Raw genomic sequence first — 21615 nt, 5'->3', positions numbered from 1 at the left:
ACAGACAAATTACATTGCCACGAGAAACCACTAGTATCACAACTGTTAGGGTCTATAGTTTTATTTTGTTTTCTTTAAATGAGATTATGATGTCTTTTATGTGATATTTTGTATCCAGGGTCTATTTTTAAACTTAATTTACATTTCAGAAGTCTCCTACAGGTGGATATATATTAAGCAAATGGTTAAGAGAAAGCAGGAGACCCTAAGAGATTTTAAGAAGTACTGCGTGGTTTCTAGGTTGGACTTTTAAATACAACATGAAACACTTGTAAGTTGTAAACAAAAATGCAAAATCTGTAGTCATAAAAATATTTTATTGGTAATTTTACATAATAGTAACTGGGGCTGTAAATACTTTCATTTCAGGATATTGATAAATGCATAATCTGACATTTTTGTTTGAAAATAGGGAATAAGAATTATTATATTTAACATGAGGCCAATTAAACTTATTTAAAATTAGTTATTTCTCAGTTCTGTGCAACATTTCCCATGTCTATATTAATTAGATTCATACCTCTATCACCCTGGATAATTTGGGGGCAAGAAAACAGTGATACAGTGATAAACTATCATTAAATTAAAGCTTTTTTAAAACTGCAATTTTTAAAATATGGCAGGTTTCTTTTCTCTTTTTGCCAAATGCCTATAATTATTTGATTTTCAATGTTTCTATGTAATACAGAAAATACCAGTGTTCAATGACAATAACACTAAACCTGAATTATAAAGCTAAATAATCAATGCTTTATTGCTTACTAGTCTGCTAGTAAACATTACAATAAATGAATGTCATGAAAAATAAGAAAAAAAAACCTAAACTAAACCAGAAACATAATTCAGAAACAATAATTTAGTAAAATGTGTCAAAACATTGGCAAAGGTTCATACAAATTCTTTATTTAATAACAACTTTCCTATTTAACCACACCAAGTACCAGCAGGTGTATTTTAGAGAATAACCATTAAGAAAAAATCCTATTGCAGCAATAGTTGATTAAGTTGATCTTTGACTTGTATACATATAACTATTTGTTTCACAATTCTCAAATAATACATATTTAGGCAGCTTGAACTATGTTATAAAAATTTTAATTCATTACATGCCAATAGTAGAGAATTCAATAATTATGTGTTAGAATTCACTAAACTAAAAGTGAAAATAGACTTACCAATAACACTGCATAATGAATAATTCAACCACATTTTCATGGCACCTTTAACTGCAGAGACCAAAATATGTAAAGTCTGGAAATGGTTGACAGGCATAGATTGCAAGAAAATCTTAACGAATTTCTACTTCGTGTAAAACTTAAATTATGAATTGTACATGAATATGTTTGTCATGAAAATGTGGTACTTCTTGGCATAATCTGTGTATTTGCATGGTATGACAGAAGGAACTAAGGAATGGGAGAAAGTAAATTTTAATGGGACTCTCCATTCAATGATGAGGCTTCTCCTCTAGGTGAAGATGACCTGGACATCCCTCTCTCCGTGTTATCTGAGCTTGAGCCACTCTGACTGTGCTGATCTGCGGAAGCAGCACTAGATGCAGGCGGGGACTTTGTTTTCTCCTTAAAGTCTGTAATAATGACTGTCAGGTCTCCAACGGTAACTTCCAAATGCTGAGCACTACTCCGATCCACATTTTTCAATCTGGGTCTAAACACAGAAAGATGATAAAATTGTTAGCTGTTCGTGCTACCAAATTTCTGTGCATATAATGAATAAATTAGGCAAAACTAGCAAGGGTGTAACAAAATATGAATACATGTTTAAGTATTGACATTCAGAAGAGTAAGCAAAGGAGGTGGGGGGGGCCAGGACAAGATAATCTATTGGGAAGTTTGATAAATTGTTGAATCCCAAAATGAAGATCTGAAATATAATCCCTCAGCTAACTCACAATAAAAAGTTAAAATGTGCTTTAAAAAATTTATACTTTAGCTGATAGCTTATCTATTTTATTAAAATAAATGCTTAAAATATCAGTGGAATAGCTGAAGCACAGAAGGAGATGATACAGTGAAAGTTAAGCTACTGCACAGTTGTTATTCCACTGATGTGCACTGATACATGACTAGCTGTCCTGAATGATCACCGATGATCTATATATCTTTTTTTCCAGCCAGTTAGTTTTACTGACGCGCACGGCTCAGGCCTGGACTGCGTACTTGCGCTGTGGGTACAGCCGCTGCTTCCTGGTCTTCGGGCTCTCCCGCGTCCTCTTGGGCCGCAGATCCAGGGGCTTGTCCTGCTTAGAACTTCCTGAGGTTCTCCTTCTGAGTCTGGTTGATGACGGTGAGAACTCGAGCGACGGACTTGCGGACAACTTGGATTTTGGAGAGCTTGGACGCCGCCCCGCCTGTCACTTTGGCCACGCGCAGCTGCGGCAACTCCACCTTCGGATCGTCCAGCTGTCTGCGCAGCCCTTCCTTCTTCTTGCCGCCAAGGTCCGGGGCTTTCCTCTCTTGGCCATGGCTGAGCTTTAGAACTCTGCCGCTGCCTGGTCCGAGGCCGAGGGAAAGAGAACGGGGCCTAAATCCTTTTCCTTCCTTCCTTCCTTTTGTTTTCTTATCTTCTTATTGTGAATTGGGTGGTTCCCAGAGCCAGTTTCTCTCCTCTTTATTAAAAAAACTCATCATTTTATTCTTTATGTATGTATATTTTAAAAATAAGCCTTTGGCAGAAAAGGGTTAACTCAGCAGCTGTGGGCTCCTCAAACCCCACATCTGGCTTGTCTAATCGTAGTCTAGTTTCTAAGACATGAGCTCTGAACCACAGGAATCCGCTGTCTGGTAAGTGTTCTTACGAGCCTTTGGCCTGGGATTATGCATACCAGTTTGATACAACAGCTTATACTAGCAATGTGATTTATGATTAGTGCCTTTGGGAGGCTGGCGTCTCAGTAGCTGAGGTCAATCAGGCAGGAACTGTATAATGCCACATGACTAATTTACAGAAAAGTGACAGACAGCACGACCTGGGCCATCTGGTTGGGAACACTTGCTAAGTGCTAGCACACATTGCTACACACAGAGTAGCTCCACTGGGAGAGGGCACTTGAGCCACTTTCTCCCAGGCACCTCTCTTCCTTTGAACTGTAACAGTTGACTATAACAGCTCTTTATGTGTATTAGGATTCCAATGAATCACTCAGCCCAAGAATGGATTGAGGGAATCCCAAACAATAATAAATCTACTCTATTAAATGGCATACATAAGTTTCTGTCAATTCATAGAGCCAATCAGTTTCCCATTCAACAATTCATTTAAATTTTGCTTCAAATGTCACTGATTGCAATATCTACAATAGGCTTTTGCATGGCAGTTTCTACTAGTAGTTCTCCAGGCCTTTCTTCCCTACATAAGCATTTCTGATTGATAGGCGCTCACACACATACTGGTTAAGTAATTTTTTTTACATCTTGCAATCATTCCTTTTTTTTTTCCTTTCTTTTTTAAAAATCATTTTATTGGGGCTCATATAGCTCTTATCACAATCCATATATACATCCATTGTGTCAAGCACAATTGTACATACGTTGCTATCATTTTTTTAAAAACATTTTATTGAGGGCTCTGTAACAATCCATACATCAGTTGTATCAAGCACATTTGTACATATGTTGCCATCATCATTTTCTGTACATTTACTTTCTATTGAGCCCTTGGTGTCAGCTCCTCTTTTTTCCCCTCTACCTCCTCCCTAGTGTTAAGTATTTTTAATAGCAGTCTTGGTTTTTACATATAAAAATAGAATAACTCTAAAAAAAATGCATCTTATTTAAGCTTGTATTTGTGGTTTCTATATTTAATTTCTAATAGAACTTTTTAAGCTCAGGAAAAACTTTCATGAAAATTTAAAATAATGATTAAATATTTTACTTCTTCCTTGTTTATGAGCATATTGCTGTTGTTATATGCTGTTAAGTTCCAATTCATAACCACCCTTGGCTATCCTCACACAATTGTTGCTGTAGCCCCGGGTCAATCCATTTTATAACCCTCTACTATTGCAAACGTGACGCCTTTCTTCTGGGACTGGTCTTTCCTAATACTGTATATGAGTTGAAACTACTCCTAAGGAGCATTCGGCTGTATTTATTCCAAGACAGAAAGTTTGATTTCCTACAGTTCATAGTACTTTCAATATTCATTGCCAGCACAACTCAAATTCGTCAATTCTTCTGTAGCCTTCCTTCTTCGCTGTCTAGCTTTCAGTCATAGGAGGCAATTAAAATGCCATGGCTTGGGTCGGTCATTCCCTTTAATCCTCAAAGTAATATCCTGAATTTTTAACCCTTTAAAGAGGTCTTTGTAGCAGAATTCCACAGTGTATAATGTCCTTCGGTTCCTTGACAAGTTCAATCTGTTTTCTGTTTATCACAAAGCTGTTTTGATTGTTCCAGTGTCAGAATTTTTGTTTTCTCTGTGTTGAGGTGTAATCCACATAGAAGGCTCTAGTCTTTGATCTTCATCAGTTAAGCTCCAAGTCCTCTTCACTTTCACCAAGCAAGTTTGTGTTATCAACATATTATATGTTGATGAGTCTTCCTCCAATCCTAATGCTTCTTCACATGGTCTCAAATTGACTGCTACGGTGTTGATCTGATGCTCACTCAAAGCAACCCCATAGGACAGGGTAGACCTGCCCCTGTGAGTTTCCCAGACTGTAGCACTTTATGAGAGTAGAAAGCCTTGTGTGGCTGGTAGCTTTGACCTGCTGGCCCTGTGTATTGTAGCCCAACATATAAACACTGTCTCTAGTGTCTTGTACTATTTGATCACCATACAGACTGAACAAGTATGGTGAATGGATATAATTCTGATACACACCTTCCCTGATCTTAAACCATGTGGTGTATGGAACATACAAATATTAAAACAGAATATTAACGAGTTGATTTTATTATTTCAAAAATGCCATAAAACACTCTTAAAATTACCTGGTTTTCTTATGACTATTCTTTTTGCTAGCTGTTTCCTTTTCACTTTTTTCTTTTTCTACTTTATCTTTTTTCTCTTTCTTTGACTGTGTAGGGGGCACAAACTGCTGAGTAACCTGTTGTGCAACCAACTGAGAGACAGGCCGAGGTTTCCTGTATGCAGGTTAAAAAAAAAAGTAAAGTAAAGTTTTATTATTATTAAACATAAGGAAGATATGTTTTTCATGAGACAATAGCTCAAATAAGATTAGGTATATATTATGATTATTTTCAAATACAAAAATTCATTGATGTAAGTCAGATATAACAGATACAAATACTATCAAATTTCCTGCTCTAATTGAGTAAAACAAAACAAACTGTAAAGAGTTAAAATTCATAACTCAAGGTATATGATTAAATCATTAGAAAATAGCTGTTAGATAAATCAATGAGAAACTGTTAAAATTTTATATCAAATTGAATCTTGTAGGAGGCATACATAAATAAGTAATTTTAAAGATTAAAGATTGAATAATATTGAATTCATCCCTTCTTAGAGAATTAAACTGCTAACCAGTTGTGACACCAAATATTTGTTCATGCTGTTAAAATCTCTCCTTTATTCATTTAATGTTTATTGAATGCCAATATTTATTATCCCTTTTACTCAAATTCTTGAAGTTCCTTGTGTTTCTAGCTCTAATCTTATGCATTCTTGCCCTTGGAGACTTGCCCAGTCCTATTCAAAACCCACTGCCAGAACTGCACCAGGATACCTTATATGTTGCCTGGTTTCAACCTTTGGTGCCAATATAAGCTGATGTCAATCTACTGGCCAAGGAACAAAGACCCTCCAGTTCTATGGTTTAACTTGGGCATCTGGGGTCAAAATTAAAGCAAACCGTCTGCTAAATTCTCAGGTTGAGGGGGTGGGGTGGGGATAAGAAGGAAGGAGGAAAGAAATGGAGAAAGTAAGGAAGATAAAAATACATTTTAACAGATGGTCTACAAGCACTAGTAATATTGCTTGGAAAATGACTTTACAAAAACTTATCAGACATAACCAAATAGCTTGAGGGCATGAATGACTGAGTCTGGGACCTCAGGACCACGATTTCGGAGGATACCAAAATTCATTAGTGAAACATAGTTTACAAAGTCCATGGTCTACAATTTACTAGGGCGAGTGGCATTGGGGTCTAGCAGCTTGAGAGCTGCCATCTAAGGTGCAACTAATGGTGTCTCCCCATCTGGAGGAAAAAGAATAAGGACAATTGAAAGGTGGACGGAAACAATTAATCTACTTAACTAATGAGCTGTGTGACATCAATCTTCATGGCTCTAAGATCAGAAAAACTAATGCCCAGTTACAACTACCAACTGCTCTGAAATGAATTACAACAGGAAGACCTGTATAAAGTAGAACTAAACTCAGAAACATAAAGACAGCCTTGTGGTCAGATACACTGGTGGAACCCTTATTCAATCACTGTTCTAGTCTAGAAATGAACTCACTCCCAAGAACAGTAGAAAGGTTTAGGGAGGAAGCATTAACACTAGGAAGGCATACCCACAACCTTAGAATACTCATTTGCTTGACATGCAAAGGGCAGCAGTGAGCCAAGAACAGAGTTCGCAAGGCTTAGGAAAAGAGGAGGAATAGAAACAGGAGCCCCAAGGAAGAATTGGGATAAGTGATAGTATTGTGGGGCTGCAATCAATGACATGAAGTAAAATGTATATGATTTACTGAATGGAAAACTGATCTGTTTTGTAAACCTTCATTCAATTCAAAATAAAGTTAAAAGAAAATCGTGAGCTTATTTGGATTATTAGTTGTTGTGTTTTTTTTAAGAAAATGAGTAAATTAAGAATAAGTGTATATGAGTGGTAAGAAATAGAAACATAATATGTAATACAGATATCAGATGGATAAAGGCAATCTACTTAGGAAATACAAAGTATGAAGTACTAGAAGATCCAGGGAAGGTGGCTAATACACAAATTAAAAAGTGACCCAAGTGGTCACTGTCCCAAATCAGTGTCACAGATGTAGATTAAGAACTACAGAAATGGGAGGGATATTAAAAATTTAGTAATAAATGGCTGAGCTGGGTTAAGAAATGAACTTTAAAGAAAGCAAGGATTAAGGTAACAGTTTTCAAATTTTAAAGTTCATCATAAAAATTGTTTGTTAGTCCTACCTCCTAAAGCATAGGTGGCCAAACTTATTTGCCAAACTTATTTGGTCTACTGCCCTCTTTAAAAACAACAATTCAGTGATACCTCCCCCACCCGAAAAAAATCCTATTAAAACCTTTTGTGCTATAGCCCATAATCCAGGATAATATGTAAGTATTTGCTTTTGCAGTCCACCATGGATTGCTCGAGTGTCACTCAGAAGTGCAATATCACCCAATTTGGGAAACACTGTCCTAGAGTTTCTGATTCAGTAAACCTAGAGTAGAAAGCAAGAATTAGCATTTTTAGCAATTTTCCAGGTTATGCTGATGCCTCTGGTCTGCAATGACTCTTTGACAAGAAGCTTGAAAAAGTGTAATGGCATAGTGGGCTAACCACAAGAGTTAAAGGTTCAAACCCACCACGGGCTCTGCTAGAGAAAGATGAAGCTGGCTGCTTTTTAAGGACCTGAAGTAAAAAACAAAGGGCAACTCTACTGTCCTATGGGATTGCTAGTGTCAGGATTGACTCAATGGTAATGAGTTGTTTTAGGCAACATAAAGTTAGAGATGCAGAGCAAAGAGTGCCAGAGAAATGGCAAAGACAAAGCCAGACAGGGAGGAACTAGAGAATGAACAACTGTTTTTGTCGTGCCATCCAGTCTTTTCTGATTCCTAGCATGCCTGTGAGACATAGAAGAATGGCCCCAGACGGACTTCCTAGGTGGCAATCTTTATGGAAAGAGCCCTGGTCACACATATGCCAAATGGAAGGTCTGGGTTTTGAACCCACCAGCCCCTCTGCAGGAGAAGAGGTGGGAGTCTGTTCTGTACAGATCAGAAACCTTATGAAGCTGTCCTACTCAGTCCTTTTAGTGTGACAATGAGACAAAACAGTGGGCTATAAAATTTTAGATTTTTTTAGAGGCAGACAAAGCCAGGTCTTCAGTTATCAGTCAAGCACTTAAACATAATGCCACCATGACTCCTTAACTAGTACTTAAAAAAAACATAAAACAACAACCTCACTGCCATAGAGTCGATGCTGACTCATAGTGACCCTAAAAGACAGGACAGAATTGCCCCTGTAGGTTTCTGAGACTGTATATCTTTACAAGAGTAGAAAGCCCCAGCTTTCTTACGAGGAGTAGCTGGTGGTTTTGAAATGCTGACCCTGCATTTCACAGCCCAACACAAAACCACTACACCATCAGAGCTCCTAGAACTAGTCCCTAGCACTGTACAATTAGTGTTGTTATTGCTAAGTGTCACTGAGTTTGTTCCAACTCATGGAGACCCTATGGAAACAGAATGAAACACAGTCCAGTCCGGCACCACCTGCACAGCCCTTAATTGTGCAGTCACTGTGTCAATAGTGATACAGGTCTTCCTCTTTTTGTTGACCAATCTTCATTTCCTTTTTCAGGAACTGTTCTCTTCTGATTACATGTCTCACCACTTGTGGTTCTAAAGAGCATTCTGGCTGTACTTCTTCCAGCAGATCAGTTCTTCTGGCAAGTCAAGGTATTGTGTTTTTTAATATTCTTTGCTAACACTATCATTCAAAGAGGTCAATTCTTCGATCTTTCTTTTGTTCAACATTCATATATTTATGAGGCTATTGTAAATACAACTGTCTTGGGTAAGGTGTACCACCTCAAAAATACAAGAAACTCAATGAATATTTGTTAAGGAAATAACAATTAAAAAAAATCAAAGTTTAATAAAGAAGGCGGATACGTTTTAGGAAAAGGAGTACTTGCCTCCACGCTTACTCACAGACTAGGATCAACTACTCAGTAAGAAACAATGCTTTCAAGCCATTCTGAGACTCACAGCAACGCTACAGGACAGAGGACAACTACCCCATAAGGTTTCCAAGGTTGTCAATGTTTCTAGAAGCGGATTGATAAAATTTCCTCCTTTGTAAGTGACTGGTGATTTCTAACCAGTGCACCATTCACTTCCTAGGGGTAAATACACAGTGAAAACAATCTGCAAGGAATAAAATTTCTTTTAGGAGGTTGAATATGGGAAGGAAAAGCCAGCTCAAAGGTGTGGCAGGGTTAAGAAAAGATTTGCCTAATAAACAATGAGTCACAACATTGAGAGTCACTCTTAAGATATAAAATTAAAACTGGTGCAATTGAGGCATAGTCATCATTTTATCTCACAAGGTATTGTGGTTCTTCTCTGAATCTCTGTCTTCCATGGCATTATGTGACTGTAACAGTCTCAATCACTACATTTTACTGTTGCTCCTGAAACTTAAAATGAACTAATAATAGTGTAAATGAGCTCTTCCCACAGTGGCCTGAGTTGATCTGCCAAAATGGCTCCCGGCTCACTTGATTCAGTGAACCCCACAAAATCATACAAATCAAGAGGGTCACTTCTTCGGGTCTATTTTAAGAACCCTGATGAAACTGTGCAGGCCCTCAAGGGTTTGTATATCCAGAAAGCCACCAACTAGTTGAAAGATGTGACTTTACTGAAGTAGTGTGTTCCTTTTTGATGTTACAATAGTAGAGAGTTCACATGTGTGCCCAGGCCAAACAGTGGGGTTGGACCCAGGGTCAGTGATCCCAAAAGAGTGCTTAGTTTTTGCTGCACATGCTTAAAAATGCAAAGTCATGCTGAACTAAAGGGTTTGTAAGTGGATTCTCTGGTCATTGAGCACATCCAAGGTGAACAAAGCTCCCCAAATTTGCTGCCGGACTTACAGAGCTCATGGTCAGATCAAATCATACATGAGCTCCCCTTGCCACACTGCAATGATCCCAACTGAAAAGGAACACATTGTTTCTAAACCAAAAGAGGAGGTTGCACAGAAGAAAAAGATCTCCCAGAAGAAACTAAAGAAGCAAAAACGTATGGCTTGGGAGTAAATCAAGCTTAAAACAAAAGTATAAACAGGAAAAAATTAAAATATAAATGAATGGAATTGAATTATAATAAAATTATAAACATTACAATAAATGTTCATGTTTTGAACCTAGAGTAGAAATCATGAATTTCATTGGCATCATTACAAATTTAAGATGTATACAATTTACTTGGGAGAAAGACGAGCTTTCTATTCTCTAAAGAGTTACTGTTTCGGAAACTCATAGGAGCAGTTCTACCCTGTCCTATATGTTTTGTTTTTTAGAAAATTTACACATGTTCTCTTTTTTAATGCTGCTTTTAAGTTAAAGTGATACTATAGCTGTTTCTAAGCTCATTAATGACCTTTAATATACCAATTCTAGTTTTCCATAAAAATCTAAATATCTCAATTATGGACTCTCCTATCATAGAGATTTTCAAGAAAACTATTATATTGTAGTTAGGTACAGAATACCGTATAGCAAGATCATTCACTTTCTTATCCACCCCTCTCTAGATGTAGTCTCCAACTGGTAAACACCCGCTACGGAACACTGTTCTTACACCTCACTTCCTAGTTTTATGAAAAAAGAAGAATCATAATTTTCCAATTCCATGAATCTTGCAATCCAATGCTACCAAGTCTTTTTTGTATTTAACATGATTGATCTCACTCTAATGATTGAAGATCAAAGATTACAGCCTTCTTTATGGATTTATACTTTAACATATATAATTTTTATATATACACTCTATATAATGTATATATCATCTAAAACATCAAGAAAACAAAAACCATCACAACCAATAAGCAGCATCACGACAAATGAAGAAAAGACTGAAGTTGTCAAGGATTTCACTTCAGTTAGATCCACAATCAACACCTCTGGAAGTCAATAAATCAAACAATGTACTGTTTTGGGCAAATCTGCTGCAAAAGATCTCTTTAAAGTGTTAGTTTTTTAAAGCAAAGATTCCACTTTAAGGACTAAGTCAAGGTATTTTCAATTGGCTCATAATGCACGCAAAAGCTGAGCAATTAATACAGAAAACTAATTGAGGCCATTGTATTATGGTGTTTACAAAGAATATTGAATATACAATGGACTGTGAAAAGAACAAATTTGTCCAGCCAGCATGTACCTTCAATGTACTTTCATGTGAGGATAGTGGGACTTTATCTCACATACTTTTGACATGTTATCAGGAGGGACCAATCCATAGGAAAGGACATCATGCTCGGTAAAGAGCAAGGTCATTAAAAAAAAAAAAAGATGGACCGACACCGTGGCTGCAACAAAGGACCTCAACATAGGTACAAATGTGATGATGGCCCAGGAGCAGACTATATTCTGCTGTGTATATGGGGCTGCTATGAATTGAAACCAATTCAACAGCAAATAATAATAATTTTTTAAGTTCTAAAAATTATTTTCCCCTTTTATATGACCCACCCCTCTGAAAATGTAATTTATTTCAAATAATCATAAGGTTGTGTAAATAAATTAAAATTTTATCCTAAACTCATTATGAATCTAGACTCACTGTAAGTATTATACTCTTAATTGTAAGAAACTATTCAATAATCGAAAACTCTATTCCCAGGGGTATTAAAACCAACACATAAAGAACAATGAGGTGAACTGGCCAAGGAGGAGACTGGCATCAGGAGACAAGCTAGATTAACCACATGAAACCAGAATGGAAAGGAATGTGTGTGGGTGTATATCCCATATATACTATAGTGTAGCCATGTCAGCGGAACTGAAGCCATGAACCTGATGGCATTAGGAAAGGTAAGATAAATCCACATGTGCCTGGATTCCTCTATTATGGGAATTATGGAAATGAAGCCAAAAGAAGAGAGAATTTGGTGGGTAGTTGTAGGAGGCCAAGAATAGGATTACTCTCAACAGTGATAAACTTAATTATGAACATGCTTGTTTATCGATTTTGTAAAAACTATAAAGCAGTGTTGTCCTGTACCTAGTGTCAACTGTTAATCTTTAATCAACAAAATTTGTTCTTTAAGTTTTCTGTTGTCATGAGAAAAATATTTCTTTTTTTGAAAACCAAGGTTTTTTTATTTCTTGCATTTGAAATATTCTTTGATGACATCATTGGTCTGATATTCTTTGACATTAGATTCTTTGAAACAACTGGTTGCTGTCAACTGTAAATGAGCCAGCCCCTACACTAATTGGCAACCCTGGGATCAGAATTTTCAGATCCATTATATGCGTATTTTTATTGGTCAATTTTTCAGAAGTAGATTGCTGGAAGTTCTGCTGAAACCTCTTTAGTATCATGGTAACATTTAACCCTCCACCGACCAGTGGACAGTATCCGTGTTTGAGATGCAATGTCATGAAATCAAATCTGGTCCCTGCGTCGAAGTTGAGAATTCTAACAATATCTGTACAAAACAGTAACTATTTTACTATTTTTTATTGTTTTATAATTGAAGTGGATTTTTCACACAAAGATTATGGCATTGGAGAACATCACACTGAACCGTTACTCAGTCACAAAAGGATAAATATTATGAGACCACCATTACAAGTAAAAGAGAAAAATATTCATACCAAAGGGAACAGACTTCGGAGACTGCCAAGGGTGGGAAGGTAAGAGAAGGAACAGAAATAACAGCCTAGATGGGATGAGTATTAACATTGGTGCAATGGATGACAGTAGTTAACAAGAGCGAGAAAAATAATCAAGGAGCGGTTAGTGATTGGCTAGTAATTTAAACTGCTGAAAACAGAGTTGATGGTCTGAAATGTAATCTCCACCTAATTTACAAATTTTAAAAATTCTTTCAAATGAAAAAAAAAAGGTTCTGACATTGTCCCTCATTTAAAAATCCAGTCTTGGATTATTTAATTTGGTCCAATTTGGAGAGAAAAGCACAAAAGATAGATGTAGAGGTACATAAAGCCTAATAATTGAAATCAAGTTATCTGCTGCTCTCTAGAGGCTGAAGGAACCGTAAAGAACTTCACTGGAAGCTAAGAAGAATATACGGAGATGTGAAATATTTTTTATCATGTCATAAAATGAATCAACTTCACCAAGCCCTGTTCAACAAAACAAGGTCTCCTATCACCAAGAGTCCTAGTAGGATAATTTAGTAGTAGGAGATACTTACCTCAAGAAATATGGGGGCAAAATATGATTGATAAACCTTAACATTTTTGACCATAGATTTATCACACTTGATTTGACAATATATGCCAATGGATCTGTGTTAAGGAAAACAGCTGAAGTACACAAAAAGGTTATTCAGTTAGTAAATAATCATTGTCCAGCCACATCCTAATTGTGCTCTACTGCCATCTACTTATTTACATATATTTAGGCTATAAAATATAAAATATGGTATTTTCAAAATTTGGTGTTCCCTAATGTGTCCCTTAGAAGCCCTGGGGGTAAAGTGATTACTACTCGATGGACTGCTAACTGCAAGGTCAGCAGTTCGAAACAAGTGGCAGAAAGATGGGGCTCCCCTGGACTCCAGTAATAACATATCTCACAGCTGGGCGTGGTGCATGGGTAGTGACCTGGGAAACACACTTTGAACAAGTATTTTGGGAGCACTAGATGTATCTGGGGCTCTCTTTGCCCTGTGAAGGGAACAAGAGGGTAAAATGGCCCTTAATTTTTAGTTCACTTCACCAAGCCCTCATCAAATACTTACTGAGCACCCACCGTATTAGGCATTATTCTAAGCAACTGAGGGGGAAATCAATAAATAAACGGGCAAAGAGCATTTTTAATTTTTAAAAAAAGAAGAAAAGATGGGGCTTTCTACTCCTATAAAAAGTTACGATCTTGGAAACCCACAGGGGCAGTTCAGTCCTGTCCTATAGGGTTGTAATGAGTCGGCATCTACTTGAAGGCAGTAGGTGTGTTTGTGTTTTGTTGTGTGCCTTGGAGCGTTATTGGGACTGTCCACTAAGTGTTGGACACTGCAATTGGTGGTTCAAACCCACCAGCCACTCCTTGAAGAAAGATGAGGCAATCTCCTCCAATACAGATTTACAGTCTGGAAGACTCTGTATAGGGTCACTATGAAGTAGAATCAACTGTCCTATACGGTTTCCAAGGCTGTAATCTTTAAGGAAGCAAACTGCCATACCTTCCTCCCACGGAGCTGTTAATGAGTTCAAATCGCTGACCTTTGGTTAGTAATTGAGGGCTCCACTGTGCAACCAGGGTTCCTAATGACACTAAAACACATGACAAACTGAAGAAATGCAGAAACTCTCAATAACTAAGTATATGCTGAACTAAACCCTGACCACTGAAACACAGCGGCTCCACTGACACACAGTTAACACACGCCCAAAATTCTAGCCAAGGAAAGATTCACAGAAAGCCATACTATTTGACAAATGTACTAAGCATGCACACATATTAGTTAGGTACTAGGTAGAGCACCAATATTTAACTGTGATCCAGACCGAGTCCCTGCCTTCATAACGTTTACTTAATGCATGCGATAGAATCACACAAAAGTCAATTAAATCAAAGTAAAATGCAAAGAAGAAAAAAAAACGGCATGCTATCATAAGGACAGAAAACAGAGTACCTATTTTAGACAAGGTGGAAAAATAGCTATCACCATGAAACTTTTTAATTTTTCTTAAAAGATACATCACTTCATGAATAATTTACAGATGTTAACAACAGAATAACAAAACCACTTAAAGATTTGAGCAACTTCAATTTAAAACAAAGCAAAAATAAGCTTTTATTCTATTGGTTTTAATGGTATTTATCCATTAGGAACCATACCAAGTAAATTTTGCTGTCAAATGTAGAGAAAGATAGAAACAGCTGATATAAAGGCAACTGACTCAAGGACCTTATGGTAAAAGAGAATGAAATGCTGTCCAGTCCTGCCGTCATCCTCACGATCTGGCATGGTCAAATTCATTGCCATATTCCAGTCTATTGTTGCAGCAACTGTGTCAATCCATCTACTAAAGGTATCCCTTACCCTTTCTGGTCCTCTATGACTCAAAATATTAAATCATCCTTTCAATGACTGATCCTTCCCCATGAGGTGTCCACAGCAAGTGAGTCAATGATCTCTTGTGATCCATAAGGCATTGAGCAAATCTGCTACAAGAGACATCTTAAAATATTAAAAAACAAAGATGTCACTGTGAAGACTAAGGTGGCGCTTCACCCAACCCATGCCATTTCAATTCCTCAAATGCATGTGAAATCAGGACAATGAATAAGACAGAAAAATTGATGCCTATGAGTTGTGGTGATGGTGAAGAATATTGACTATATTATGGATTTTCAGAGGAACAAACAAATCTATCTTGGAAGAAGTAAGCCAGAATGCTCTCTAACAGTAAGGCTGGAGAGACTTCATTTCATATATTTTGGATATATTATTAGGAGGGACCAGTCCCTGGAGAAGAATATGATGTCTGGTAAAAGAAGAGGGTCAGTGGGGAAAAAAAGGAAGGCTCTCAACTAGATGGACTGAGATGGGGACTGAACCAATGGGCTCAAACACAATAACTGCGAGAATGGCACAAGATCCGACAGCGTGTCATTCTATTGTACACGGGGTCACTATGAGTTGTAACCAGCACGACAGCGCCTAACAACAATTTCTGGAAGCAGACCTCCTGCCTTTTTCCTCATCTGTCTTCGTCTGAGTCCTGCACTGCGGTAAGTACACAGAGAAATCCAAAAACACCCAAGTAACTTCTTATCAGCACTGGGGGAGCTGGGGGTGGGGGGTGAAGGGGTGGGAAGAGTGGCGATCATAGATAGCTTCCAGCATCACAGCAACACACAGGCCACCAAAGTACAACTGACAGGTAATAAGGTGTCAAATATAGAAAATGACAAGATCTTCTCATATGCCCTTATCACAAAACAAGATGTTCTTACTGCAAAATTCCACACGATACAATCTTTTGTTAAATGACATTTTAGGATGAGAAATTATATTTCCCCTTTAGCATCATCATTAGAGTCTAGAGTGTTATTAATCTCTTTCATCTTCTGATTCATCTAAAAACTGTGAAAAACCTTCTTTGTCAATTACCTCCTTTCCCATAGATAGAAAAGGAAAGTTTTTAATTCTCAGTTGTGTTAAATGAAAGCAAAATAAGAAAGACTACAAAGATAGTGTTTCTACACTTACATTTCCCTTAAAGTGCTGAAAGTGATACAAATGCAATGCTTTCTCTGTATCATCTTGCAAATGATTTAATCACATTCCTATTATTGTGGGTCTTTTATTCACAGAGTTGGAGATAAATGATTAGTAAAGATTAGGATGATGAAATAGCAAAACTATTTTAAGATAAAAGAAAAAAATTAAGTTACTAAGTTCTTAATGTTTCTTAGATTTATAAAAGCACCCTACAGACCTATTAAGTAGCTTCAAAAAGTTCAGGGAAAGATTCAATAATTCTTTTAGGTCCACTTATCCCAAGACATTTTTTTAGTTTCCACCTTACAAGGTAAAGGTAGAAGGAAAAAGGAAAAAAAATAAACTGCAAAAAGGAAGAATATAAACTTTCTCTTTGTTCACTGGAAGACCTCAAAGAATAAAGTCATGAAATACACAGATCCTTACAAATAGTGAGACCTGCTCAGAAAAGAAACTCAAAGAGTAAAATTAAAACTTTGTAATATGAGAATAAGAAAAAAATCACCTTTGTCTATATAATAGAAAAATGCACACATTATATGACTAATTTTTTAAATGCTATCATAAAATAATAAGCATTTCTGGTTCACAGCTCAATGTTGATGAACATATATAATGCACAGCAGAAACACAACAAATACTTGTTGAAATTTTCTAATTTCCCTTTCTTTATTCTATTATTTGGTCATTTTAATTTTCCTCAAATATCAGGAAATTTCTCAGCAAGAAAGAAGAGAGTATCTCAGAGCTCCCAAAAAGTATCTAGATAAAGGGAGAAAGATGAGGGTTTCTATTCCCATAAAGAGTTACAGTCTCAGACACAACAAGGGCAGTTCTCTCTGTCCTGTAGGGTGGCTGTTGAGTCGGAAATCAACAAGTTACACGCTTGGTGGTGCTGTTGGCTAAGCATTGGTCTGATGTTGCAGCCAAGTCCACAGTAGAAAGATGAGGTTGTCTTCTGTAAAATGTACAGCCTCAGAAGAGCCGTGGTGGTGGTGAGTTATGTGATGTGCTGCCAACCACAAGGTCACCAGTTTAAAACCACCAGCAGCTCCATGGAAGATAGACTTGGAAATTCAGAGGGGGTTGTTCTCCTCTGTCCATTAGGGTCTCTATGAGTTGGAATCAACTTGATGGCAGTGAGTGTGCTTTTTTCGGTTCATGAGTCAGCATAGACTAGCTGGCAGTGCGTTTATAGCTACAAACTGTCATGCTTCACTGTCATGCTCAATTACTTTTTTTTTTTTTAAGGATACATAGGTCACTTTATTATTTGGATATGGTCTCTTAGGTACTGATGTTTAAAATTGGTCTAGCCTATCCTATGATCATAAACTTGGGCTCTTATGGCCAAAACTATTGAGGCCTCATATTATGTCTCCATTTGCTTTGGCCATATGTATTTGAAACAAAAGGTGACTGTCGTTACATATAGTGAAAGGTGTAGGTTGTGCCACTGCTCTTTGATGAACATCACTTCTGAGACTATGGAGGATTTGGGCAAAAGGAAGTCACAGGTAAGAAAAAAGGCTAATTAGCTTTCAAACAATCATGCTCAATGACATTTTTGTAATGCTTTCTTCATCAGTCCTTTAAAAAAAACCCACACATACCCCCGCACACACTGTGGGGTGAACCAAGAAGGGAACATAACAGATCAGCAACAGGAGCTTCTGACTAGGAGGGGCAGTTCCCAGAACCCCCCAGGACTGGTGGAGATAGTCATAAAGGTCAGAGGACAGACCTAGAATTATGTATGCTTTTTTTTCTCTTTTTATTCAATCTTTTGTTTTTTTCTGTTATTGTTGTTTTGACTACCTATATAAGATAGGCATAGAAAGCAAGCCCGAGGAGAAAGCAACTGGACTGATGGTTCTGGAGAGACTAGGGGGGAGCAGGAGGCGGGGAAAGGGAGTAGTGAGCAAACAATGCCATAGACAGGGTAACAACTAGGGAATTAAAATTAAAAAAACAACAAGGAGGACATAGAGATCCTGGGGGTATTGGAACAATTTAGCTGAGAGGAATTACTAAGAGGCAGAAGGGCAAGTGTGATGGTGGGACGAGAAAGGTTAAAGGAAACAGAGCAAAGATCTAAGAAGCAAAGCTATGGATAGAGGTATAACCATATGTGTGTACATATGTAAATATATTAATTCCTAAAAATAGAGGCATTGGCTTCTGTACATATACTTATATGACAATACTTTGAGGAAGTAGATGAACTTTGGGCCTCTGCTAAAGCCCTCCCTCAACGCAAGAACACTGCTCTAACTACCTGGCATTCTGTGATGCTCACCCTCCCAACACGATCGCTGAAGACAAAATGGGTGCATAAGCAAAAGTGGGTAGTGCCCGGCTATCAAAAGATATAGTGTTTGGAGTTTTAAAAGGCTTGAAATTAAACAAGCGGCCATCTAGCAGAGAAGCAACAAGCCAACATAGAAGAAGCACACCAGCCTGTGTGATTATGAGGTGTCGATGGGATCAGGTAACAGGCATCAGAAGAATCCCCGTGCTCCCCTCCCCGCCGCCCCCGCAAGAAAATATATATTTATATTGTTGAGAAGAGGGAGGTCGGGGCAGAGACCCCAAACCCTAGATGATAGAACATCCGTTCCTTCCACAAGGAAGGAATGAGTCAACCAGGGCACAGTATAGCACTGATGAAACACACAAATTCCGCTGCTTCTTTGAGGCTTCCTCATTCCTCACTATCATGATCCCAGTCCTGCTGCCTTTCACTTCTGGCTAGATCTGAGCATGTGCACTGGCACTGATAAGAGCTCCCGGCACATGGAATTCAGGTCAGATAAACCCCTCAGGAACAGAATGGGAGTAGTGATACCAGTAGGGGGAATGTGGTGGGAGGAGAGGAAGGGGGAACCGATCGTAATGATTAACACATACCCCCCCACGCCCCACGGGATGAACAACAGAAATGTGGGTGAAGGCAGACAGCGGTAGATGTAATAATTTAGCAAGGGGTCATGAGGAGGTGGGTAGGAAAAAAGAGGAACTGAATGGAAAAAAGAGGAACAAACAGAAAGTAAATGTTTAGAGAAAATGATGATGGCAACATATGTACAAATATGCTTGATACAATTGATGTCTGACTTGTTATAAGAGCTTCAATAGCCCCCAATTATCTTTTTAAAAAATCCTCTACCATATTTTCCTCTTTAAGTTTTTATTGTGAATTAGGTGAAGTTTTACATAAATTTACATTCAACAATTCACATAAATATTCTGATTCAACTCATCAGTTCAAATCCCTCAATATACCACTGCTTATTGCACTTCCTCCTTGTGTTGCCTACTTCTACTCCTCTCCCAATCCTCTGGAGTTGGGGAAATGGTTGATCTGAAATGGTTGATTTAAGGTGGCACTATACATTTTCATGAGATAATAGAGCCAAGCATCTCCTCACCTTGTCTCCTGACCACCAGCATATGTGACTTCCATGGTTATTTGGATCAAATAAAATAATGTTAAAAATAAATATATTTTATTTATAAAACGTTAAAAATAAACTGTAAAATACAATATGTATATTTATTAATAATCGACAAGTATATGTTGATTGCATGATACTTCTTTCCAATCTGGGTTTCTATTACACAAGCATATTTCAGATAAATCTTTTAACATTCTTGGTGAAATTTCCAAAAACTCGTATCTCAGTAAAAGAAAGGGAATGACAGATCATGTATTAGTAGGTTAAAGTTTGAAGAGACTTGGCTTCATAATATTCTCTTCAGAAAGTGATTGTTTCTATTTGCAGAAAACTAGGAATTGGCCACTTTTAAAGTTCTCATCTTACTCGATCTTGTCCATTATGACACTTTTTAACATTTTCTTATGTATAATGGTTCAACTTTCTCACTCATTCTACCTAGATAGCGCCTTCTCAATCTCTTTATACTCCCATGGCTTCCCTAAGCTTTGGTCTTCTTCCAGCCTTTTAAATACTGACTTGAGGTCAAAGTTCTGCCTTTAATCTCTTCTCTTTTCTTGCTAAAACTCTTTCATGGGGCAATTTCATCTAAGCCTATAGTTTTAATAAAGACCATTCACAAACTAATTTTGTGGGTATCTTAGAGAGGGTAGCCAAAAAGTGTTGCTATAAAATTATAGAAACCTTTATTAAGCAAATAATACCAAAATATTTGTTTCTTGACATACCCTTCCAACTAGGTCTATAAGCTTCTAAAAGCAGTATTTCCATCTCTCTAAAAGTTTCCATTGTTCTAAAAGAATCTCATGCTCTTTGATTTACACATCAAAAACGACAGCTTTGGCATCCTCCAGAAACTCTAATTGTACATTTAAAAGCTCTTTAAGTTTGGAGAACAAATAGTAATCTGAAGTGGCAAGAGGAAGGCTACAGCATGAAAGGGGTAAGGTTCTCCAACAAAATTCTCATAGGATAGCTCTTCCTAACCTCAAACAAGGAGCAGGTACGTTTTTGTATCAGGGAAAAGTCTTCAGCACAATTCTGCTGGCCTTTCTATCCCCAATGCAATTTTCAAATTTCTTAAAACTACTTATAAGTTTTTGTGATCACTTGGTATTCTTTGAGAAAATCTATCAAGATGATTTCTTTGGAATTCCAGAAAGCAGTCACCAGTAACCTTTTGAGCTGACCTCTCTGCTTTAAATTAACTTACCCGGCAGATCCAACCCCCACCCCTTATCTCCCCCCGCCCCGATTCATGGTTTTAATTGGATCTTGCCCTCTGGATCATATTGCTAAATCTCTGGATTATGTTAATTTCATAAAACTGTCTTCATTAGATTGTCTTATTTAAAAGACCAATGGAGAGATCAGTTCTTTGAGATGGGTCATCCTGTGAAACCCTTTTGACATCCATCAAACCGTATGAATACTTGCTGAGGCTAAGATTTTCCCTTAAAACTGAAAATGTCAAGTCATGTGAGATTCTTATCAAACCATATGAATACTTGTTGAGGATAAGATTTTTCCTTAAAATTGAAAATGCCAAGCCATGTGACATTCCTACTTCATTAACTATCATATTAATGGCAAATCTGCAGTCTTCTTATACCAGTTTCTGGACTTCAGCCAGCTTCTCCACTTCTCAAGATTTATGGCCTTCTACCGCTTTGCTCCGTCATTGAGGTCTTTCTCGAAATGCTTGACCCACGTAAAAACTGTTGTTTTATGTAGGGCAGCATCCCTATATACTTGTTATAGAGCAACGATTTGGGAAAATGTCCATTTGACTTTTGTTAAAAATCTGATGTTAGCCCTGACCTCAAAAAAATTTTTTTTTCATGGCACAAGAATCTGGGGTCCCACATGCTGGAAGATAAATGAGGGGCCAAGTAACTGAGAAAAAACAAAGCCCACATGGAAGAAGCACACCAGCCTGTAAGATGATAAGGCAGCGAAGGGGTCAGGTATCAGGCATCAAAGAC

At 37.5% G+C, this 21615-nt stretch overlaps 1 protein-coding gene across 1 annotated transcript in view; it reads right to left on the bottom strand.

Annotated features, from left to right (window-relative positions):
* Window positions 1-298: 298 nt before the first annotated feature.
* The window catches only part of YAF2 (YY1 associated factor 2), an 81356-nt gene continuing 60039 nt past the window's right edge, over window positions 299-21615 (bottom strand). Inside the window, exons 3-4 of the mRNA XM_045287242.1 lie at window positions 4956-5108; window positions 299-1668 (exon numbers count right to left, since the gene is read on the bottom strand). Of these exons, the coding sequence (XP_045143177.1) occupies window positions 1431-1668; window positions 4956-5108 (391 nt within the window). The 3' untranslated portion in view covers window positions 299-1430. The remainder of the gene's footprint in view (window positions 1669-4955; window positions 5109-21615) is intronic.

The sequence above is a fragment of the Echinops telfairi genome, unplaced genomic scaffold, assembly GCF_000313985.2.
Source record: "Echinops telfairi isolate 266 unplaced genomic scaffold, ASM31398v2 ScPeMD7_12;HRSCAF=54, whole genome shotgun sequence".
NCBI lineage: Eukaryota > Metazoa > Chordata > Mammalia > Afrosoricida > Tenrecidae > Echinops > Echinops telfairi.
Note: the sequence above shows the minus strand (reverse complement) of the source record. Positions and strands in the feature narration are given on the sequence as shown.